Below are 24,973 nucleotides of genomic sequence, written 5' to 3'. Positions count from 1 at the left end.
ATTCGGCTCATTTTATGGCCAGGTTTAGACACCTTCATGAAAAGGAAAAGAAGGGGCCCTTGTCCCTTCAACAACTGTGATATGAAGGTCCGATTTAGAGAAGATGTGGTTTTGTGTCAGCAATTAGCTATAGACACAAAAGGCAACATGAACACATTTAGTTACCTCTAGGGTAAGAAATGGCTCACCAGAAAAAAAGTGGGTTTTTTTCTTGTTTGGTTGAGGTTTTTTGTCTTTAAGTTGAACCAACGGATCTGATCTGATTGGGGGATATGATAAAATTGCTAAAAGAGGGGCTATGAACATCAAAATCCCTTTGTTCACATTCTTCTCCCCTCCATCTAAATCAGCTGGCCTACTGACAAACATGCCCCTCCCTCCAGCCCCTGCCCTTGCTTAGACCACCCTGAAAACAGAAGCCCTAATAAAGCAGACACTTTCAAAAATGACATTTCATTTGCAGCTAACCACAGTTAAGATTACCTGCAGGTTTAACATCAAACCCTAGAAATGAAGATTAAACAAAGCTTAATAGCTTCTGTAATGAATGTAAGCACTTGGGGAAATGACAAATCCATTTGCCAAGCCAAAGAGTTAAAGTTCAAGATGCCCTGTCCAGAACACTGCTGTATGTGAAATAACCAACTTCTTCCTCTGTTGCAAAACACAGTATGGCCCTAACTGCGTGCTTTATGAGGCTGAACACAGTTAATCCATACGGACATATTACAAAACAGCCTTATCACTTTATAAACTGGACTCAGAAAAAAAATGCTGACCTTTTATACAGAATATAGAAATTCACTGAAAATTCAGTTGCATAGAACATCAACCCCTTCTCAACATGTTGAGTCAAGAGCTGCAAAGGGAAGCAAAGCAGAAAGGTCTGATTTACAGAAAACTCTGGTGTCATTTTCTTTGTCAGAACCAAGTCTGCTTAGTTTACAGCCGAGCTTTGTGTATGGTATGGAGAACTATAAAAAGCTTTGCGGTTAGAAAATAAAAGAGAAAATATTATTAAGCTGAAAATATCTAAGTCATTCATCAGAATGTCATGTTGTCTGGGGAGAGATAGCAAGCGTCCAGGCCTCAAAGAGGAGGTTAAAAATCAAAAGCATGCTCGTGTTGCACTGGACAACATGGTTCAGTGGGAAACAGTGGTGGTAGGCGGACAGCTGGACTGGATGATCCTGGAGGTCTTTTCCAACCTCAGTGATTCTATGATTCCATGACTCAAAACTCCCAGGGTAATTAAAACAGCCATTTGTCTCTTTGTTCCCTTGAAGTGGATTGAAACCAGTGAAGTAACACAGATGTTTTCAGGCATAAGTCCTAACTGTGCAATAGCACCAGGGCACCAGACCCTCAGCAAGGTGTGCTTACAGAAGGGTAACATGACTTATGTTCCAGTTTATTTTCTTATTAAAGGGAAAACTAATTGGTTACTTTAAGGTTCAGCAGAGACCTAGGAATTATTTATGGATGCAAGGAGGGGAGTGTGAAGATATAAACAGAATATGGCAAAAATATTAGTGCTGTGCATTAATATGAAAAACTATTGTGTTGAATCCCATGTATTGCACTCTAAATTTCTGTAATTCTTACATCCCATGGCATGCTGCACACAAGCTCATTTATAGAAATTGTGTGCTGTGCTTGATTGTGTCAGCTGATGAAATAGAACAGAAGCAAAGTATATGCAACTAGACAGAGTAGATTAAAGGTCAAACTATGCAACTCAGGTCATTTTGTGAATGTATAAAATGAGCTTCCCTATCCAAGTCTACCACAAGCCTAAAAAAAAGCCACTTTTTACCCTCACTAACTTCAGTATAATTCAAGTGACAAAGCTGAGGCAAAGCAGAGTTATTTTTATATAAAACTCTATCAACATGATACCTAAAAATAGAGGAATTACAATTCACTGCTCCTCTTACTAAGGCAGAACTCTGTAAGAAAGGTGACATTAGTCTGTAGGTCTTTCAGGTATTTAGGTCCCGTTCACTAGGGAACACTTCACAGAACATCCTCAGTTGGAAGGAGCCCATAAAGATCAGAGTCCAACTCCCTGCAAGAAGAGACAAGAGCATTGAGACCCAATAGTCCAGACCCCAGGCATGCAGCTCCTTACGCCAGCAGGCTTCAAATCAAAGCAATGAAGTTGCTGACCAGTTTCCATTTCTTGATTCTGATAAAGTGCTGGGTTCTTTGAAGACCTCACCTTTCCCTTTCAGCTCTGAATTAACACTCGTAACAGCAGGTAAGTGTACCTCTGGAGGTGGCCACTAGAGAAGCCAAAGACGAATTCAGTTTATGTTCCATTTATTCAATATCAAGCCAATCTGAATTTGTTCCAGGTCATCCTCTGCCACAAAACACTACAAAGATGCTGAAATATATCTCTGTAAGAACCCAGCTCATACAGCATCCTGCTACTGATGCAGGGCAAGGCTTGGAGGCAGTGGAGTGAGGAGTGCTTACAGGACCATTCCCACACGCAATGAACTTACTCTTACCTTCAGTATCCAAAGCAATCAGCTGGAGGTTTGCCATGCATTTCACTGGATGTAATAAATGGGAATGCTGAACGAGCTGTAACATTCAGCCCTGGATCTATGTTAAATGCGCCAAGATCAATTTTCACAGTACTGACTGAAGAGTTCATTAGTTAAATGTAATTCTTACCCAAGCGTCAAAAGAAGCCCAGCCCACCCAATGAAACGGGCAGCCTTGGCTCTGCCCTTACACCAAAACACACGTGGTGTTAAGAATTAAGTCTTCTCTTAAAGAAACCATAAGATAGAAGGAAAGCAGCATAGGCAGCTGCCAAACTCACAACATTCCACAATTTAAAGGCAATTTTAAAGGCATTTTTTATGGTATAAACTGCTCAGCGAACAAGTACTTCAGTCCAAATCACATTTTATTCCTTTTAGTGTCTTATGGTGGCCACAAGCATAAACCCAGCACATATAAAATCTGCCTGAGAGGTACTTCCAAGCCCCTCATAGCATTTACAGGCACCAAAGGCAAAACAAGTACTGATGTTTGCAGGGTTGTGATTCCATGAACAAAAAGGCAAAGGCACTCCACTCATCTCAGCAGCATTAAGCTGCTTCTGCTCTTCCAAGCTTTTCCACGTTAGCTCTACTCTCAAGGCACTGACAGGATCCCAAAGAAGAGAGCAACTGTTGGCAGGAGATGATGCTGGGGGACAGGAAGGCAGAGGGCTGCCTGGTGCTGCAATAGTAAGAGGGGCTGGGCTCCAAGCTGGGGAAGCAAAGGGACTATTGCATGCTGGTGCCAATATTGGGAGCACCAACAGACTTACTCTGGGCTTGATTTGATGACCAGGCTATTATCTCACAATCCCAAACTGGAAAGGACATGCAAGAATTACTGAGTCCAACTCCTGGCTCCACACAGGACCACCCAAAATCCAAACTATTAAGAGTGTTGTCCAAATGCTCCTTGAACTCCAGCAGCTTTGGGTCATGTCAGGTCCAGGACAATGACTTTGCAGAGAAGTTCATCTCTTATGATTTTATTTAGGATGCACAGTACTTGGAAGATAAGTCCATTACATTACAGTAATGCTTTTACGTTTTCTTAGCATATTTCATCTATAGATCTTGAAACATTTCATGTCATCTCTATGTCATCTCTATATCTCTAAGCAGGGACAGTGACAGATCTGGAAATGAGACAATGAACTGAATCTACTGAAGCCACACATTAAACCTGAGCAATGTGCTGCAGATCACCTGCTTGAGCTGGGGTTGGGCCAGACGGACTCAGAGGTCCATTCCAAGCTCGACTATCATGTGATTCTGTGAGTAAATAGCACAGCTAAGTAGGACATCTTCCCCTCCACCCTCCGTCCTTCATTATTTTCTGTGTGGGGACTCTCTAGGCCATGTGTGTCGTCAGTGTATTTAAGAACCCACAGCAAATAAAACCCAGAAACCAAACAGAAACCCAACCACAAACAGGAAGACCACAACCAAAACAGCAATGATTGACGTTTGGTCTCCTTTAAACTTTGCTGAAGTACAGACTCCTGAAAAAAAAAATAAGAGGACAGTCTCTAAACTCTGCCCATCTCACACTCTTACACTGCAAAACATGAGCAGATGGGAAGTCGACAAATGCTGGGAGTCACACAGCCACTCAAAACCCACAGTGGGTAAATGTCTACTGAGACTGCTAACCAGCCAACAGGAAACTTTAGTTGTAAGAATATAACTACCTGGATTTAGGGAAAAGATTTAATAATTTGAAGGAAGAATCTGCCTTGATTTGACCTTGCCAACAGGCATTTCAGATGCACTGCCCTTGTACCAGTTGCTAATTTTGTCTAAATGCAATCATTTCACTAATCCAGCTAATTTTAGGATGATTTCATCCACGTGCAAGGCTGTATCATCTCGTCTCAGCTGCAATGGCAAATTACTGACACCATGTTCAAAGAACCCTTGATTTGTGTAATTCTGATCCCCAGAAAGCTGAAGGACACACCAACCTGCATCTCAATGATGTGTGCCGTGCCACAGTAGATTTTAACTCTGCTGCAGAAGCCCACAGCAATTCTTCAGAAAGTTTCATTATACGGCTGCAGACTGGTAATTCTGTTTTGATAATTCATTATGATGCTTTCCATAGTGCATAGTGCATAAAAACATACAAAGCGGATAAGATGTGCTAAGGTAACTGCTAAGATAGTTCTCCTCAATGCTGTAGACAGGCTTGTGTCCCAATGGGTCACAATGGGTACTGCTGCCCTGGCAGCAGGTCTCTTACCTAGGCATGGCCAAGGCTTTCAGTAAATGGAACCAACATGCACTTGGATCCCCACAGTGTGGTCCCACCAGTTCTCTGTGGCTGATGTTTTAAAAAATGTTCAGCATTTCCAATTTTGCAGCATTCAAAGGCAGGAAAGGAACTACTTTACAAGATGCTTGATTAAAGCCTGTGACAAGCTCTTCCTTTCTGTTATTTCTGTGGCTGTTTTGTCAGCTGAGAACAACTGCAATTGCCTTTTAGGACCACAGTCATCCTGAGAAGAATGCTGAGAATTCCCAAGACCTGCCCTTGGATCACATGGGCTGTAATAGTCCAAAACACAAGGAAGAGCTGTATTGGAGTTACACAGAAACATGCAGTATGTTCTTCAGCACAGAGGGAGCATAGATGCTTCTGTCTTCCCAGCATCTTCCTACTGCCACATGATTTAAGCTACATGACTTCCTTGCACATTACCTTCCCAGTCCAAAGAAAGTCTGAGACATAACTGATAACTGAACCAAGTCCCAGGGATGGAACCCAGCCATGCCTTAACTGAAAGTCAATTTTGTCCTCTAAATTTTCCCCAAAGCATCCTAGTCAAGAAAGATCTTATGCAGAATGCACAGACTGGCCAAATAATTCAAGAACAGGAGAAAGTCATTTGCTATCTCTGCTTACTATAGTGCTTGTATTTCTTACATCACAAATCCAACTAACTACAGAGTAAACAATGAGCAAAGAAAAGAAATAACTGCAAACTTATGTCCACCAGCAGTTTTTCCTTTTTCCTTCTCAGGTAGGTCTGGAAAACAGATGAGCTTCTCAGTAGACAGCTTCCTTTTACAGGTATTGAGGGTACCTGAGAGGACCTGGCAGCAGTGACTTCAACACCTAAACAAAAGCAACTTTGACACAGCAGTCAAGGAAAGACTTAGATCAATAACCTCACACTGTTAATCCATCTGTGGTTCTGCTGGAGGGATTCAGTCAACTTTGTTGAATAAACCGCCACATATTTCATAGATTTAGACTGACCCTTTAAGCTTCACACAGGAGCCATTGAGCAGCCAGTGCATTGAATAGAGCAGCAGAACACATGCTGCCCAGTGTCTCTCCAAAAAACATTTTCAGATGTTCTGAGGAAGATGTGAGGACTATCCTCTACAGAGCAGCCTTCAATCAGATGAAAACTTAGATAAAAGCAAGGTCCATTTCAGACAAATGGCAATGACTCCCAGCAACTAGAGATATAATCAGTAGTTGCTATGTGATGGGATCACAATAGCTGAAAACCTGTCAATTCTGTCTTACAGAACTGCAGCAAGGCAGAACAAATGGCCATCAATCATACCTCAACCGCATATAGACTGGTTGAACTATCCCACTTCAGCTGAACGCAGCTATTCCTTATTAAACTGTTATTATTGAACTGTTAAGAACAGCAAAGAGTTTGGAAAAGTTTGGGAAGAGCACCTAGATGTTTACTGTAATGATAGTTACATAGGGGCACCATCTCTCTATGCGTATCTCTTACCATAGATGTCAGCCTTATCCCTTCTCACTAGAACACTCTGATGATGACATATTGATGGCTGTCTGGCCTGTGCTGACACAAGAACAAAACATTAACAACAAACATCCAGGTGGGAGAAACAGAGCACACCAGAATTTATTTTACCTCCAACAGAAGTAGTTTTCTTTCCTTCTTCCACACAGACCGAAATTCCAGTTAAAGAGAAATGCTGCCTTTCAGTGATGGGATGAATGCTTTAGAAAGGCACAAAATGAGAGATTTTTTTGGAATGTCCTTCCTTGGAAGTGAGATCAATTTAAGAAATGTGATAGATCCCCGCAGTTATATGTTATCATTTTATTATATTGAGAAATAGTCAAAGTGTTAATGTTTCAGTTCAAGCTGTTACATATAATGCCACTAGAAACATTAGGTATGTTATTCTCCAACCACCATTGTATGATGAAGAGAGCAAGGCAAATACTGAAGAAAAAGCTCTCCAAACCATGTAAGCAACAATAATTCATCAGCATTATGAGCCAGTTGGAAATTCCTCTTCTCTTCAGCCTTGCAGACATTTATTGTCTAATGATTCAAAGAGACTGCCTATAAAGTAGCTCCATATTCAATAACATCCTGTGTCATTGTGCACCTCTGTCCTCTGGGAATGCTGCAATGGCATTTGGAGATGCCAACTACACAAAATTGAAGTTGTAATCCAGTCTATAGCCCAGAGAATGACACAGGAGGCAGATCAGTAGTCACAGCCCCATCAACTATCTACACCATGCTGCAGATTTGAAATACTGAAATATACTAGGCTGGTATTGGGTTTTTAGAAGAAGCGCTCTCTTCTGACCCTTTCTCCCTTCGTTCACTGGGTGAGTGGAACAAATGCTGAAGGCCAATCCAAGCTCTTCCAGCACTACCAGCACCACAGCAGCAGTGGGTGGATGGAAGCGAGGCGGTCAGCTACGAAGGACAAAGTCAACACCAAACCAGAAGGCAACCCCTTGCAACTCGCCTTGAGCTCTGTCCAGTTTGACTCACTGCGAGAGAGAGGTCCTGAGCATTTCCCAAGGGCTGGGCGTTGGGGATGGACATGGATGGAAATATGGATGGTCAGGGCATCCACTTCACAAGCCTTCTGCCAACAGCCCACAGATAGCCACCAGCATATCGCATGGAGTATCTCAAGTTGGAAAGGACCCACAAACATCACTGAGCCCATCCGATGGCTCCGTGCAGAACTACCCAAAATCCACCCCTACATCTGATAGAGCTATCCAAACCCAATGAGCTCCGGCAGCTAGGGGCCGTGCCCGCTGCCCCGGGCAGGCTGCTCCATGCCCACCTCCCTCTGGAGCAGTCCCTCCCTCACCGCCAGCTGCCCCTCTCCAGACACCCGCCGTTCCCTACCCAAAACCTCACGTCGCAGGGTGACACAGGGGCCGGCACCCCGCCGCCATCACCCGGCGTGTACAGGGCGGTGTGAAGCGGCACCTACCTTGTTGAGGTGGGGGTTCCTGGTGATGTCGTAGCCTCGCTTTTTGACGGCCAAGGCCTCGCGGCGGACAGCCGGGCTCCCTCCCGCCGGGCTGCCGCTGCTCCGGGCGGCGCCGAGCAGCAGCAGCCTCCTGCCGGCCCCGGCCGCCCGCAGCAGCCGCCCCGCCGCCCCTCCGCACAGCGGCCCCATGGCTCGGACCTGCGGACGGGGACGCGGTGTCAGCGGGCACGGGGAGCGAGGGCGCGGCCCACAGGGCGGGACACACGCCCGGCCCGGCCCGGCGGCGGTCCCCGATCCCCGCGATGCCCCCGCTGAAGCGAAAGGAAACCCAGGAAGCAGATCCCGGCCCGACCCCGCGGCGGCCGCCCCTCCTCCGTTACCTGTTAAGGGCTCAGCCGCCGGCGGGGGAGGAACGGGGGTGCCCGCCTGGGCCCCGCCTCCACCGGCTGCCTGAGGACGGGGGACGGCCGGCCCCGCAAGTGCACGCGTGGAAAGACATCATCGTCCCGCACGTTCATTTCTCTGGCGTTCTCCCCAGGTGCTGCCCGTCACGTACCTGCGAGTGAGGCCTTTGCTGGAGCCGTGAGAGCAGCGTTTTCTGAGGAGCTGACAGGCCTCTCGCCCACACCAAGCTGAAGAATGAAGTTCTCTCTCCTTTCGGATTGGCGTATTCTCCATTAGTCTTAATAAAGAGCATCCTACGAAAAAACCCAGACCCATAATGTGAAGGCCCCACAAACCTCGCTCCCTTTTAGCACCCATCTTATCCCAGGAGCTGAGATACCCAAACCTATTTCAGCTCTCAGAAACTCCCGTGTGGGCATTCCTGGAACACCCAGGCATCACTGCGTTGGCATCAAAAACACAGGAAAAAGCAGAAGATAAAAATGGATCTTAGTAGCTAAGACAGTAGCTAAGCATACAGTTAACTGTGTCAGCTCTTCCAAAAAATGAGTTATTTTGTCTTTTAAAATGGTAGTCTTGTAATCACTACTGCTCAATCCTGTCTTCGTGTAGATGCTACTCCCATATTGTGGCCCTCTCGGAAATCTCAGGCTGGCTTTAGGTGGAGGACACTTCAAATTCTCTTTCCATTTGTGTTTACAGAATCATAGAACTGTTAATATTGGAAAAGACCACTAAGATCATCTGGTCCAACCATCAACCCATCCCCAGCATGCCTGCTGACCACGTCCCTCAGTGCCACATCTCCATGGTTCTTGATCACCTCCAGATATGATGACTCCACCACCTCCCTGGCCTGTGCCAATGCCTCTCCACTCCTTCTGAGAAGAATCTCTTCCTAATATTTTTCCTAATACACAGACCACATATGTCTGTGGTCTGTGTGCTCATCAGCCCTGCTCCAGAAAGAGCACCAGTGAGTCTGTTTAGCCTGGTTCATTTGCTCTTGCATTGTGAATTGTCAGGAGTCAAGCCCACCATGAATGACGGCATTATGAAGACAGCTGGAGGTGATGCATGGACTTTGTTGCTGCCTCTTTCATTCACCGACTGATACAGAGACAGGATTCCCAAACAAGCTATGGAGAATGGAGAGGGAAAGAGAATTTCAGGGCTGGGCCCTTGTTCTGACACTGCAGCTAGATGGAATAAATAATGTGTGAGGTTTTCAGACCTGCAGTGAACTTTGTTTCCAACCTGTTGGAAACATAGAAAGCTATAAAAGCACCAAATATGATCTTGTGAAAAGAACATTTTGCTTTTACAATCACGTGTTTTTACTGAGGACGGTGAGTGTTGTCACAGAACGTTTTCATTTCCACAGGAACAGTCCAATTTTTCAGTCCAATTTTCAAAATAGTCAATTTTGATTTTAAAAAAAAAAAGTCAGTTATAAGAAAGTGATTTATTGAAATGAGATTTTTAAAGAATCTTTTATAGTGTGAGTTTCCTTTTGTGTTTGATTGACTACATATAATACATTCTTTAAAAAAAAACAAAACACAACCCAAAGTTTCATCTGAAATGTACTAAAATTTTAGATCGGCCCAAATAGGAATCATTTTTATTGCCTCTTCTGCAGAACAGATTGCTTACATTTATTCATCTGCAGTAAACACTGATGAAATAATACCTCTTATTTTTGGAAAAGGGCAGGGCATTGCTGATTTCTGTATCTACGAACCATGTAGTGTCCCAGTTCTCTAAACCTTCTGGTAGACACTACTTAATTTTGTATCAGAGGAGAAATAGACAACTAATAGCTATTAAAGTCAAGGTGTGCAAGCACAGCAGTACCCCAGGAGGCAGACACCAATAGGGAAAACAAATGTATGGTCTGTGCTTGCTTGATAGAGAACAGGGAAGCTGTAGGAGGAGAAAACAAAACATGGAAAGGTCTTTCCCACGCCATGGGGTGCTGGGCAGTCTGACAGCTTTGGGCTGATTCAAAATGACTGTGGGAGATCTCATTTCCTGACATTGGACCAGAGTGAGAGAAAGTAAGTGGGGCTCCTCATCAGGATGGGCTCCAGTTTTCTGATCACCAGAGGAATTTTATTCTGCTTCTTCACATTCCTTAAGGAATCCTTCTCCATTCTCCGTAGCTTGTTTGGGAATCCTGTCTCTGTATCAGTCAGTGAATGAAAGAGGCAGCAACAAAGTCCACTAATCTAATTCTCAGAATTAGGGAGCTACAGCTTGTTGTATGAGCACGGGCAGAGCACGAACTGCCCGTAAGCTAGCATACAGTGAGCTTAACTGAATGAACTCACTGTGATGGAAAAGGTTGCAGATTTTTACTCAAAATAAGTCAGCTCCTGCCTAATACTGTTCAAAAGCACAACAAAATAAAGGGCCTTCGTGTCTTGCACTGAAGGTTGTTGGACAAAAACTTGCCTGAGTTCACTCTGCCTCTGTCTTGTGGCTCAGCTTCCACTGTATCCTTGGGACAGAGCTGCCACATAAACCTGGGCTTTGTACATCTGTCTTCTGCCCACCAGTGCTGGATTGAGGGTCATGACAAAACCATAAAGCTGTGTGTGAACTGTCAGAAGAGATATTTTCTTGGTCCTGAATTGATAGAATTATTATCTTGACTTGAAGAGTGCCTGGAGACATGTCAGGGCCTTACACAGTACTCTCTCAATACAGTTTACGTGCAAGAGGGACAAATGTAGGCAGGGAAATGGAGATGTCCCTTGCTCTGGGCTACACAGCAGGTCAGATGGCAAAGACGGGCATTCCCATACTCACAGCTGGCTAGCAGAAAGCACGAGATGGGGAGGGAAGCAGGGCTGTGTCGTGGTGTCTCGTTTCTAAATGGACTACAGAAATAGCTGCCAATAGGGTCTCCCACTGCTGGCCACGGAGGAGATAGGACAGGGGTTTTAGAAAAGGTATTTTTAGCAAGCTCACAGCATTTTGTATGCTTATAGCCATGTAGACACACATACCGTAGGAAATAAAAACATACACATATATAGACTTTTGTCTCTTGCTACTGTATGGACCCTCTCACTTATTTCTTTCATTTTACATTTTTAGCTTATACACCTCAGGCAACAGGCATATATTGCTTCTTTACGAAAGTAGAAATAAGCCTTTTTCTGCAGCCACCGTCTCCCCACTGCTATGCAGACACTTGCCAAGAAACTGCTCATTTTTACCTCGTGTTGGTTGACAACAGCCTTCAAACTGCTTCAAACTGCTTTTTTATCTTGGTGAGAAACACTCGCATACACTGTGTTTCCAAAATTTACCTGGCATGGATAAACAAAGCTTGAATGTGATTGAGATGCTTTATTTCCACAGATACGCAGTGCTCACTGGCAGATGCACATGAATGCACTTTGTATAACATGAAGCCTCTCATGAATGCAAATTTGATTGAAGTGAGGGTTAAATTCTGATTAAGAAACTAAAAAAAAAAAAAAAGTTACAGAAAAGCTCTAAAAGCAATGAAACGCACACGTATTCAGCATTAAACTCGTAGGATTTTATTTAAGCTATTTTTCAGCAGCAGGAAGGAAACAATGGTCTGTGGAATGGGATTCTATATACACTGAGGGACTTGCTTTTTGCTATAGAATACAATTGAATTTTCAAAGCATGTTATGAGTGCTAATTTATTCCCCCAGTAATTTAAGAAATTTCTTTGTGCTGCAGCCTTGCATTGAGCAGTTTGATCAACAAGAATGCCAATGAAATAAACTTGCTAACAGATGAATCTCTGCCATATAGAGAGGGACCGTGTAGCATCTATTCTTCTACAGCATTATCTTTCCTCTCAGGAAATGAATTGAGCTGCAGCTATAAACTTACATTGTAGTGTTTTCCAAACCACATGCCTTGACAATTCTTGGCATGCACAATGGTTTGTTCCATTTTGCAGAGACTGTATGCTAGCTATTCATGCAGACTTTTCATTTAAATTCACTGTGACACAGGAAGGCTTCCCACAATAGGGGCTGTGAATTTGATCAAGACCTTTCTCGACTGCAAACAGTGGCAAGAAAAACTAAGTAGTAGAAGATTCTGGAACCCAGTGGACAACAGATAGCTTTGGTGAGCTCCTCATATATAAGGCAACAACATCTTCATCTGCTCTAGTATTCTTGTTCACGTTGCTGAATAAAACATACATAAAGATGCACATATATAGAGAGTATCTGCAGTGTAATGCTTAGTATAGTAATGCTTATAGTAAAGTACATGCATTCTAGATAAACATTTATTCAAGGCAGAAGTCCTGGGCTTGCTCACTTGGAGAAGAGAAGGCTCCAGAGAAACTTCATTGCAGCCTTCCTGTACTTCAAGGAGTTATAAGCAAGAGTGGAATGACTTTTTTACACGTCAGATAGTGAAAAGACAAGGGGGAATGGCTTTTAACTAAAAGAAGGGAGATTTAGATGTTAGGAAGAAATTCTTTACTTGTTGGTGGGGCCTTGGCACAGCTGCCCAGGAAAGCTGTAGGTGCCCCATCCCTGGAGGTGCTCAACTCCAGGTTTGAAGGGCCCTGGGCAGCCTGAGCTATGGGGGGCAACCGGCCCATGGCAAGGGGTAGAACTGGGTGAGCTTTAAGGTCCCTTTCAACCCAATAAATTCTATGATACTAGGAAGTTATGGTTTCAATGTATGTGGTGTACACAGGGAGGCAAACTGGGTCAGCGGGATTTGAAGGCTCTACGAGGATCATAGAATGATAGAATCATAGAATGGTTGGGGTTGGAAGGGGCCTTTAAGATCCAACCCCAGGGAATCTGGGGCAGGGACACCTCCCTCTAGACCAGGTTGTCTCACAGCCCCATCCAGCCTGGCCTTGAATGCTTCCAGGCAGGGGCATCATGCCAACCTTTCCCAGCTACAAGAAATTGTATACTTGATCATCAGTCTACAAGGATTCACATGTCATCTCCAGATGCAGCAGCCACAGAATCCTTCTGTTCAGCTCTAACAAATACAGGACATCAGGTGACTGACCAATAGTCACAGATGATCCCAGTTCCTGTATGGTTTTAAAAATCTTCATTTAAAAATCTTCCTGTCCCATGAGGTAAATTTCAAAACCTTTTTGTGGAATACTGACGTGCTCTTGTGCTACATCCATATTGTCTGATGGACATTCCAGATGAAGGGACATGCACAGGCTTCACAGGCTTCTTGTTCATGGTCACATACTCAGACAGTGATGGAGCTGAGAACTAGATCCATATGTCCTGGCTGTCAGTCCCTTGCTCACTTGGTCATCTATCACTGACTCTCTTTGTCACAGTTTATTTCTCTGGCTTCTGCTCTCATGATGTTATTCTTCAGTAGTGAGGGATTTATCTGTCATCAAGACAAAACCCATCTGCATCGTGCATGGAAAGCCTTAATCAGAGCTTCGGACGTCTTTCCAGGCTTTGATTGGCTGTAAATGATAATGATGATGATTTACACTTACACCTCTTAAAATGAAAAATGAACATGGAGATAAAGACACTTCAGTCAGTAAATTCTCCTGTCTTGTTTAACATAAATGTTGGTGGGTTTTTTCTTCTGTTTTCTTGCCATCTCACTACTAATGGCCTGAGCATGGCATTAACCCCATAATGCATGAGCGTGACCCTCAGTGTCTAAATACCTGAAGAGAAATGGACAGTACAGAAAGGAAAACACATCATTTGACATCTTGATTTCTAAAATCAACAGAATCCATTTATAGTGAAACATATGCTTATAACTTGGATTTATTTTAAAACTGATTTGTTTGTAAGTGTAGGTTTTGATCTTCCTCTTCTAGAAGGCATTACAGGTTTTACAATTAGCTTCAATAGGACCAGAATACTGCTGTGGTGCAGCTATACATTTTAGTCATTTTTGATGCAAAAATAGTTCTCAATGCAGTGCAAGAGTACATTTTTTACATTTAGCATAGTGAAAGTAGGTGGATAATCTTTTTCCTTAGAAGTCAGATTGCCGTTTGAAGAAGCATGATTGACCTTGCATCTAGTAATGTGTCACAAGCCTGTCCTGATCCCCTATTTCTGCTGGAAAACTCCGTGCCATTGAAAGATTCTGTTAGCAATATGGATTAATAAAAATGGTGCTGAGTGAGACTTTGCAACCCACAAAATGATGAAATATCCTGATAATGCTTTGTGATATTAAAGAAGTCAAGAATGCGATCAAAGACACAGACCATGAACAAAAGCCATTACACAGGTTACTGAGGGGTAAAATGATTGTGCCAGCTGATCCATCCATGCACATCCCCAGTCACTGCTGCTATGAGGGCAGTTTGAGGCAGCTTAATTACAAATGAAAATACGCTGCAGCAATCTGAGTTACCTTGAGGTGAGCAGACAGTTGGGTTAACCCACTTCACTCTTGCATCTGTCATGGCAATGGGAACTTGTACAGCTGATGTGCAACAAAGATCACAATTTATGGTAACCAGAGTTTTAATGGTCCTTTCCAGCTCTGAGCCAGTAAAACGTTTATGGTTATAACAGTGTTTGAAGAAGAGTTTGGCCAAAGGAGGGTTTGGCAATGATTTGCTGCCACAAAAGTAGGAGTCGTGTTCCTGAGCAGTCTTTGATTGTACAAGAGTGCAGTTAACACTTTATCAGTGGAATCATTTTAAGTCATGTTCTGACATTGCTGCATCTTCTATGGCAACATGAGTCTATATCATGAAGGGATAAAGCAGGGTGAAAAGCTTTTAATGAAGGATAATCATTTATACTTCATATTCATTGCCTTCCTTGACAAAGTGGTTTTTAAGGTTTCACTTAGACGTGTGAAAAGGCGACTTTAGTAAATTACTATTTCTGAATACTACAAAATCAGAAAAAAACCACCAAATTGCACAGAGGATATATGTTCCCCCTGCTCTCTGTGACCAGCAGTTGTCATCCCTTCCATTCCTAGAAGGCAAGCTTTATGAATGCCAAGTGGAACATTTTCCACGTGCTATATTTATGTATGACTCTGTCCCCACCCCAATCCCAAAGATTATCTTCCTAACAGCCAAGCCTCTATCATGAACTGCAGTAAGAGGGATCATAGAATCGTGGAATCATAGATTGGCTTGGGTTGAAGGATCCTTAAAGACCATCTAGTTCCAACTCCGCTGCCATGGGCAGGGTTGCCACCTGCGAGATCAGGCTGCCCAAGGCCTCATCCAACCTGGCATGGAAAAATTCACCTCTTTGAGAATTTTCAGGCTCTCAGATTAACTGGTGTCTGTATGGAATGATGCTCTTTCAGGAATTCCCTTTAATTCAGCTGTCCACAGTATAATTACATCAGCTGTGTGATTAGCAATCACCAGCTATGATGGAAAATGGCAGGCACCACCTCCTCATAAAATCACCTAAATCAGCAAGCATGCCATTTTTAAACACTTTGGCAAGGGGTAAATGACTGCAGCCAATTTCTGTCAGAAAATAACAGCTCACACAGGGCTGCAGACTCCTCCTGAACTCTCATGCACCCAGTTCCATGCTGCAGACCTTATTGACAAGAGTCAGGGCTGATAAAGAAAGCAAACAAATGGAAAGTGAGAAATTGCAGGAAGGGTCGGCAGCAGGGCAGGGCCTGCTGTATCACTGGGGCTGGCTGCTGGCCTGCAGTAAAACTACGTGCAACCTCAGTCAGCATCAAGGCTTTGTGTCCTGTGCAGGGACGAAAGAAAGAAGGGTCAGATTTCTTACGTTGTGGACCAGAACAGCACACTCTTTATGGAAGTACAGCAGAAAATGTTGTTGGTTTTCTCAATAAACAACCATTTGGGGCAATACTTTTTCATTAACACCCTTTTTTGGCATTGCAAGTCTGCAAAGCTTCTATCTATTCTTCAAGTCAGTTCTATAACCTCCATGGTAATCTTGCAAAAAACCTCTGGGTCTGATGTTAGGACACTTTCAGTCTCTTATGATTATTAAAATAAAAGAGGACAACCATTTCCTAAGTCAGCAGGCCTATAGTTTTGACTGATATGAATCTTCTCATACCAGTATTCCTCTTACTTACACGAGCAGAGGTTCTCTTTAACAGACTTGTATCACTGACTTGATTACTTTATTCCAACATAAAGCATTTTTCCTGAGTGTTTGTACTGAGAAATTTATATTTATTACAGAGACAAGGAAATCCAAAGATTAACACATTAAAAAAGCACTTAATAGGAGAGTAGGAAATCTTCAGTGGATAAAAGCCAACTAATCTAGGCAGTCTGCTGACGTTTCTCAGATGCACTGGAAGAGGCTGGGGATAACAGGGCAACACGCAGTCTGCATACATGACCCAGCCATAGGACTGGAGTGAAGGAATGTTAATCAATGTGATCATTTATTAATCAGAACTGCTGCCTATCATTAAAAAGTCAGGGCCAGACAAGTTTCAGCTGAAGCTGGGCTTTGCCCTGAGGCTGCTGGGGACTGGGTGTGTGTTCTCTTCTGCTGACTCTGCTCTGGGAAATGAATTTTTGGCAGAGGGGATGGACAGCTGGCCCTGGTAACATCTGAACTTCTGCAGCACATGTTGTCAGAGCTTGTGTCAGATCACAGAAAGGGTGTTTGGTTTTTTTTTTTTATAAAATAGCAAGAGAAAACAGCAGTCATAACACTGTACCAAACAGAGAGGAGGGCTTTTCTTTGGCAAAGAGAAATCCTGAAAGTCACAGTGGGGATTTCTGGCATTGCAAAGGGGCTGTATAAATGAGAAGGCAAAAGCAGAACAGCCATCACTTGCAGCTGTAACGTGCAGTGGCTGCTAGCACATCAGCACAGGCCAGAGGAGCCATGCAGAATCTTGGAGGCTTCCAGTGGTATTCTCAATCCAGTTAGAATGCTGCATTGGAAAATTGATGCTTTGTCAATTGCCATTTACTGTTTGGGAAAAGCATAGATTATTGTAAATGGTTCATTGTGCAAAATGGCTGATTGACATCAATGATGAACCTTCAAAGATGAACTAATTTGAGTAACTTACAGAATAGGAGGGAAGGATGCGGCAAAGCGAAGGCTCATCCCTAGGGAGCTCATACTACCACCATTAACATCTATTGGCACATGGAATGCTGATGAATATATTCATTTTCCAGGCCTGAGCAAGACAATTTATCACAGCACAGTGAAATCTGCAAGCGGCAAAGACTGAAGGGAATGCTTCTTCAACAAGGAGACACTCCCTTAGAATCTTAAGAACTCCATGGCCAAAGCTGATAGCAAAATACATGTACCAAGGATCTGCAGTGAGTAGTATAGGGAATAGCTGGAAAAAAAGAGAGAGGCACAACTTGGACAGTTGGACTAGATGATCTTGGACCTTTTCCAACCTTAGTGATTCTATAATTCTACATACGTATCAGCTCTAAAATCTGAACGTCTGCTGAGGCCAAAACATTTTCATGGGAAAAATCATAGAATCACAAAGGTTGGAAAAGAGCACTGCGATCACCATCCATCAGTCCATCCCTGTCATGCCCTCTGACCACTCCCCCCAGTGCCACATCTCCACGGTTCTTGAGCATTTCCAAGGATGGTTACTCCATCACTCCCTGGGCAGTCTGTGCCAATGCATCACCACTCTTTCTGGGAAGAAATTGTTCCCATTATACAACCTGAAGCCATGCATCAAGAAGCAGTGTGTGGGTGGTGTGTCTATTCATATTATGCAGCATTGGATATTGCACTGAAACTGAGCTGTGAAGGCAAAGACATCTGACAGACACGCTCCTCTTCTTTGGCAACTGATTTGCAGTGTCTATGAGGGCTCAGTACGCACCCAAGTATTATGGGAACAAATTTGGAACAAACAAGAGGAAGTGATGCCAGCTATCCCAAGACCAACTGTCACCTGTTCAAGTGTCAATTTGCTGATGCAGCGTAATAAAATTTTGCGTGGCAGAAGAAAATGAATGAATGACCTTTCCCAAAACTTGTGGTAAGTCTGGTGTGAGCGCGTTTCTCATTCTAGTTCTGAAACTGAGGTATGGAGAAACTTGGTTACCTCTTGTGGAAGCTGTCTGCCTCCTTTAGTGCAGATTTAGATGCATCCAGTGCAGATTTAGATCCTTCCATGCAGCCAGAGAAGGGCCTCAGCCAACAGCCAATTCCCTTGGTGCTGTATGTCAAGCAGGGAAATCTTTGTAGCTGAAGAGTTAAATCAGGTAAAGGGTGAGGTGTATGTGTGTGCACTGGAAGGAGGGTGGAAAAGATGACAACACACATAAGCAGAGTGCCTTTGGAGAACTGAATGTGCCATCACCTCTGCCACGACTGCCTGCATACCAGCAGCTGTCACTGGAGCACAGAGTAACACAGCCGGCTGCAGGGACGCTGCCTCCCTGACCCACTCAGACTCCCTGAAGCCTGCCTGCCCAGTGACACAAGCTCAGCTGCATTTGGAGTTGCTGTGAGTCACCCAGCGGCAGCTTCTGACTCACTGCTGAGCAATAGCTGAGGAATTAGGAGCTCTGGGGCTCGTGTGTCCATGGTCGCAGTGTTAGACACAGCTGGTTTTCCTGGGAACCCTCCGAGTCATCCCTCTTTTTCGGCATCTTTATGAATGTATGGATTTATGTTTATTTATTTTCCATCAGGGTTCACGGACAGGGTGTTCCTGCTTTCCGGGTTATTTTGTTACCCTTGGGTGAAGAAGTGGACAAACACTGCAAGAAAATGGATTTTATTCATTGTGGGAAAATGAGTGTGTATACAGGGGAAAAAAATGTGTTCCACATTCTCTCCACATGATGAATTTCAGATTCATGTGGAGATAAACCAAAAATACCCATGAAAGGGCATGGGTTTTTTGCATTTCATTTCCACGGGAGATTCCCAGAGTTGTTTGTTTGAAATAAACAGCATAAAAGGAGACCCTCTGCCCACTCTCTGATGGGAAGTAAATAATGGCTGGATCAGCATTTCTTAATTCTTAATTCCACTCTTAATTCTGCTTTTCATATGGTTTGTTTTAAAAATTTGCTCCAGACATGAACCTAACATGTAATAATACTTTGCATTCAGGGAAGCCTTTCATCTGAGCAGTTCCAAGTGCCTTGAAAGTATTAGTCAATTAGGATTCCCAGCATCGTGAGAGATGCAAGCATACTTTCAAAGAGAAACTGAGTCATTCATAGTCACATACCATGGTGACATTTTGCCCAGCAATATGACAAATCTCTGTTCATTAGTTTTGCTAATCATTTGAATCCATCACTGTTTCCATGCTCCATTTAAGGATGCTTTCTTATTTTTCATGCTGTAAACAAATATGAAAAAATTATGTAGCTAGAAGTCTATGTAGATAGATACAGCTTAATTATATAGTAGTAATTAATAATAAAAAGGACCCTGTGGTCTGTAGAATCATCCCAAACAATTGTAACAGATCTCATTAGTGAAACAGTGGGAGTCACCTGCTGTGATTTGCAGCAGGCTTATGGGTGTTGAACATCAAATATTAACAGCACACTACAGCTGCACTGCAGCAGAATTTAAAGCAGATCATGCAGATAGAAATTTACAGAACTGTCCTTATCCCTGGCAGAACTGGCCGTCCATCTTTTGACTATTGAGAGTCTGGGTGGCGCTCAGTCTGTGTAAGTTAGGCAACTATAATTTCCAAAAGCTCATGTAACTCTTCCCCATTGTTGGGCTGGGGTTCCTGTGGAGTCAATGGGGAGAGAGCTAGGGGATGGTGAATGCCTCCAGTGGAAAAAGTTCACAACACGACTGAACTGCAGAAGAAAGACTTACCTTTATGGGACAAAGAAATGAGGGTAAAAAGTCTCAGTGTTTTTTCTTGTTCGTTCTACTCCTGATCGAGTACAGCAGTTGTTGAGATGCTTTGGCTGGGGCAGGGAAGATTACCCAACCCAACCCAGAGGCCTGGGTTGAAAGGAACCTCAAAGATCATCTAATTTTAACTCCCTTGCCACAGGCAGGGTCACCAGCCACCAGACCAGGCTGCCCAGAGCCACATCCAGCCTGGCCTTGAATGCCTCCAGGCATGGGGCATCCACAGCCTCCTTGGGCAACCTGTTCCAGTGCATCACCACCCTCTGGGTGAAAACCTTCCTCCTAATATCTAACCTAAACCTCCCCTGTCTCATTTTAAAACCATTCCCCCTTGTTTTATCACCATCCACCCTTGTAAAGAGTTGTACCCCCTCCTGTTTATACGCTCCCTTGTGATGACACAACTGTGTGCAAAAAGTATTGGCATTTCATCCAATTCCAATCCAATTAATTTGAACTTCTTATTGCATACTGTTGAAATGCCCCAAATCACTGTAATGTCAAAGTTTGCATACAAGCCAGATCCCTGGCCTTTATCAAGACAACAAGCATTTCAACTTAAACTGTGGAGAGACACGAGGAAAGAATATCCTCAATTGCTAACAAGCTCAGAACAAACAAAGTGTTGGAAATATTGCAGAGCCATGTGCTACTGTAGTGGCTTGTATGGGGGGTGACAGCCCAACTATACAGTACACTGATCCCCAAAGCAGCTGCCAAAAAGAAAAACCAAACCCACAATGAGATGATAAATACATATTGCAACTGGTCCTTTTTCATAGTTTCTGGAATTTGTAAGTGAACAATCGGAGGCATGTGAAACGATCCTGTTTGTGTTATTGGTGTGTTCCTCCCAGGGAGCTGCCTGTAAGGTAGTTTTTAACTTGAATTAAGGTTGGATATTAGGAAACATTTATTCTCAGAGGAGTGGTGAGGCATTGGGACAGGCTGCCAGGGAGGTGGTGGAGTCACTGTCGCTGGAGGTGTTCAAGAGCTGTAGAAATGTGGCTCTGAGGTTAGTGGATGTGGGGATGGATTCACAGTTAGACTAGATGATCTTAGTGGTCTTTTCTAGCTTAATGATAAGGAAATTCTTGTTGCAGTCCAGTTTTTCTGTAGGAGATCTCCTCCATAACTGAACAGTGACTTTGTTAGAGACTGTGCCAAAACAGAGGAGTTTCCCCTGCCCAGCCTACTACACTAATGTTCGGATTTTTTATAGGCTCTTGTGTGTCTGGATTCATCCAGAGCCAGTGCTGGTGGCATAAACATCCTTGTGATGGAGGGTATGGGGTATTCCCCAGTGCAATCAAGGGCAGTACGTTCAGCTCCTGTTGCTAAATAGCGCTCCCTTTAATCTCCAGAGGTGGATGACGTTCAGCATTTTGCAATGTGGCAAATGCATCTGGCAATGCTCAGATACGGGTTATGAGAAAGGAACGTATTCAAACATATAAAGCTGCTCTGAGCAAGGTCAGAACAATTCACAATACGTACTTTGGCTCAGCCTGCAGATCTTCTGTGAAATCTGTCTGCAGAAAATTGCAAGCACGACTAATAAAAAATTTAATGAGCCTTGACCAGCAAGAATAGTTTATTACGATTTGTTTTAGTAGTCCTTTCACTGCTCTTCCCTCATGCCAATAAATATCTGCCATTGCCTGCACACAAATATCTTTATGATGGAGGTGAATCACGCGGTGGAACAGGCAGTACGTGGGAAGTGCCTGTTTGTGTAGACACTGTGGGCAGATTTGGCAACACCCAGAGCTGTTGCCTTGATGTCATTTGTGTAAAAAGCTAATTTCAAAGCACAACCTGATTTATAATGGCCTATTCCTTTTTAAGGCCAGTGCCAAAAGATTAGTTGCCTTTGGTTTGTTTTGCCTATTAACAAAGTTAATTTGTTTGTCTGCTAAAAGTCTCAGTCAAACACTTGAGACTTACGTAATCACAGAATTATGGAATGGTTTGGGTTGGGTCATCAAGCTCCAACCCCCTGCCATGGGCTGGTTGCCCCCCACCAGCTCAGGCTGCCCAGGGCCCATCCAACCTGGCCTTGAGCACCTCCAGGGATGGAGCACCCACAGCTTCACTGGGCTGTGCCAGTGCTGGGGAACACAATAACAGGATACAGTCTCATCAGCACTTGCTAATGGTGAACTCCAACACTCCAGCTCTCCCATGACAGCGCATGCTTTGTCTTCAGGTGCTGGGGAAGGAGGCCGCTGCAGTCACCACATGTTTCCACAGAGGACAAGCAGGCAATGTGGTGGTTCCCATGGCAGATGCTCTGTGAACCTGATCCCAACCAGTCCCCATCAGCTTCGTTTATGGTCTGAAGCCCCAGGAATGCACAACAGCATTATAGGATTACAAGGACCCCTCTGCTGGAGGGGAGCTCTGCGGAAAGGGACCTGGGTGTCCTGGTGGACGACAGGTTGGCCATGAGCCAGCAGTGTGCCCTTGTGGCCAAAAAGGCCAATGGCTTACTGGGGTGCATTAAAAAGAGCGTGGCCAGCAGGTCAAAGGAGGTGATCCTCCCCCTCTACTCTGCCCTGGTAAGACCTCATCTGGAGTACTGCGTCCAGTTCTGGGCTCCCCAGTACAAAAAAGACAGGGATCTCTTGGAAAGAGTCCAGCGGAGGGCCACGAAGATGGTGAAGGGCCTGGAGCATCTCCCCTATGAGGAAAGGCTGAGTGAACTGGGTCTGTTCAGCCTCGAGAAAAGGAGACTGAGAGGGGACCTGATCCAGGTCTATATATATCCAGGTGTGGGGGGCAGAATGGCGAGGCCGGACTCTTTTCAGTGGTGAGTGGAGACAGGACAAGGGGAAACGGCCGGAAACTGCAGCATAGGAAGTTCCGCACAAATATGCGCAAGAACTTCTTTACTGTGAGGGTGACGGAGCACTGGAACAGGCTGCCCAGGGAGGTGGTGGAGTCTCCTTCTCTGGAGATGTTCAAGACCTGCCTGGATGCCTACCTGTGCTACCTGGTGTAGGGAACCTGCTTTGGCAGGGGGGTTGGACTCGATGATCTCAGGGGGTCCCTTCCAACCCCTACAATTCTGTGATTCTGTGATTCTGTGATTCTGTGACCCTTTAGAATGGGATGGAGAATGCTTTCAACATGCACAAACTTTTGGATGTTGACTGTGGGGTGGGAACAACAGCCATGCTGGTGGGTGGGCTTTCAGAAGAGCTTTGAAGGAAGAAGAGGGAAGATTCTTGGAGTGTAGCAAGCCTGAAGGGTCACTATGTGTGATTTTTCTTCTCTGAATAACGAAGTTGTGACCACAGTATCTGCCCAGCCGGAGTCTCTGGGATACTGGATGGAGATTATGAATGACTGCAAACAGCTGTAATACTGCTTTTAAATCCCCATTAATAATTCCTGTAGCAATACCACTGTCTTCCCTGCTTCCTTTAGCAGGAAACTTTCTTTCCACCATCTGAATGCCAAAGACAGTGTTTTTTGTTATTATCATACATCAATAACTTGTTTGGAAATCCATTTCTCAGATTGCCCTGTGTGATGCGACACCTACTGAATCAACCTGCAAAGGAGAAGAGCAGCCACAAAGCATTAAACAAATCACTCCACCTATAGGAAACAACTTGTAGTGCATAAGCATCTTGGGCAGATCCCATCTGCTTGCCAATGTTGGACATGGTGGGGCACTGTGGTTGGGTGACAGTACTGGATCCCCAGCAGGATGTCCCCAAGGCCACAGTTGACTTTAGCAAGTCTTCCACAGCTGGAGAAGAGAAGCAGCGTTTGAAGAGGTGCCAACAGGGAGATTTTTCTTAACCCTAAATCACTAGTAAGTCTGCAGCTCTGTGGGTACTGATCCTATCAGTGCCAGTGCACAGGTGAGATGGTGCTTAGTACACCTAGGAGGTTGTGTGCTGAGAGCCAACAATTCAAAACCCTCATCTGCAAAACAAGGAGGCAGGAGCGCACATGAAATAGGTGTTAATCATGTTGTTCTCAATCTGCACATCGCTGACGCATTCCTTCCATTTTAACAGGCTACATCTAGAAAAACAGCACTGGTTGGTGGCTGTGCATCGCCTACATCCTGGCAAGGACACAGCAAGACGGATCACACCTCTTTTTATAGGTGTAAAAAGCCAACAGTAGAGGCATGGTGTGGGTGTAGGTCACCTGGCTTTGCATCTGTCAGCTCAGCTTGCTCCTAGAATCATAGTATCAAAGAATCAGAATCATAGAATCATGGAATCATAGAATACCTGTGAGATATTCTATGAAAAAAACGGAGCTATTGCCATCTTGGTGAAAAACCAACAAATCACTTATGCCCACAACACAGTATCTAACTTCTAGAGGTTCCATGGCTGTGTATTTAATTATTTAATGATCCGTTTGTTCAGAAGGAGAAGAAAAAAATGAGTTCTGATTTGGTTCCTATGAAGAATGGTGGAGTTGAAGTAAAGGTCATATACATGGATGAGGAGCACATCTTCACTGTGGAACAGATTTCAGCAGTGTTTTGGGTGAGCTGGAAGGGATTTTCTTCTCTTGTTAAGTGGACAAAGCCTGAATTCCACACATCTGTACGTGCCACTGAGCTATTGCTTCACATAATGGAACAGAAGGGAGCACAAACATCTCATATAAATCCATGGGGTTTGTGAGCAGTCATAAGGATACAAAATGAACCTCAGAACCTGACCACCCTCAATCCCAGCTCCCCCGGCAGTGTGCTGCAGTGCTTGTTTGTGCCTGTGGGGAAGACACGGGAGAGCACATAGAAATGCCCAACGTTGTATACATGGCATAATGCATTACTGGAAAACAGAACAGGAGTGAATGAATAGAGCAGGAGTGGATAATACAAATTAAATAACACAAATACAAAATAAAGCAAACAAATCTCATGCAAGAGGG

At 44.1% G+C, this 24,973-nt stretch overlaps 1 protein-coding gene across 3 annotated transcripts in view; it reads right to left on the bottom strand.

Annotated features, from left to right (window-relative positions):
* Positions 1–8,517, bottom strand: part of ME3 (malic enzyme 3) — a 120,664-nt gene extending 112,147 nt beyond the window's left edge. The window contains exons 1-2 of one of the 3 annotated variants that reach the window (XR_007375929.1): positions 8,362–8,503; positions 7,806–8,003 (exon numbers count right to left, since the gene is read on the bottom strand). Coding sequence is in view for 2 of the 3 variants with exons in the window: in XM_048940116.1 (XP_048796073.1) it covers positions 7,806–8,003; positions 8,362–8,502 (339 nt within the window). In the remaining variant the exon portion in view is untranslated. Of the gene's footprint in view, positions 1–7,805; positions 8,004–8,185; positions 8,213–8,361 lie in introns of those variants that run through there. The other 2 variants (XM_048940116.1, XM_048940129.1) reach the window with 2 other exon arrangements.
* Between the last annotated feature and the right edge of the window lie 16,456 nt (positions 8,518–24,973).

The sequence above is a fragment of the Lagopus muta genome, chromosome 1 (genome assembly GCF_023343835.1).
Source record: "Lagopus muta isolate bLagMut1 chromosome 1, bLagMut1 primary, whole genome shotgun sequence".
NCBI lineage: Eukaryota > Metazoa > Chordata > Aves > Galliformes > Phasianidae > Lagopus > Lagopus muta.
The sequence above is the reverse complement of the archived record's forward strand: the minus strand, read 5'-3'. Positions and strand labels throughout refer to the sequence as shown.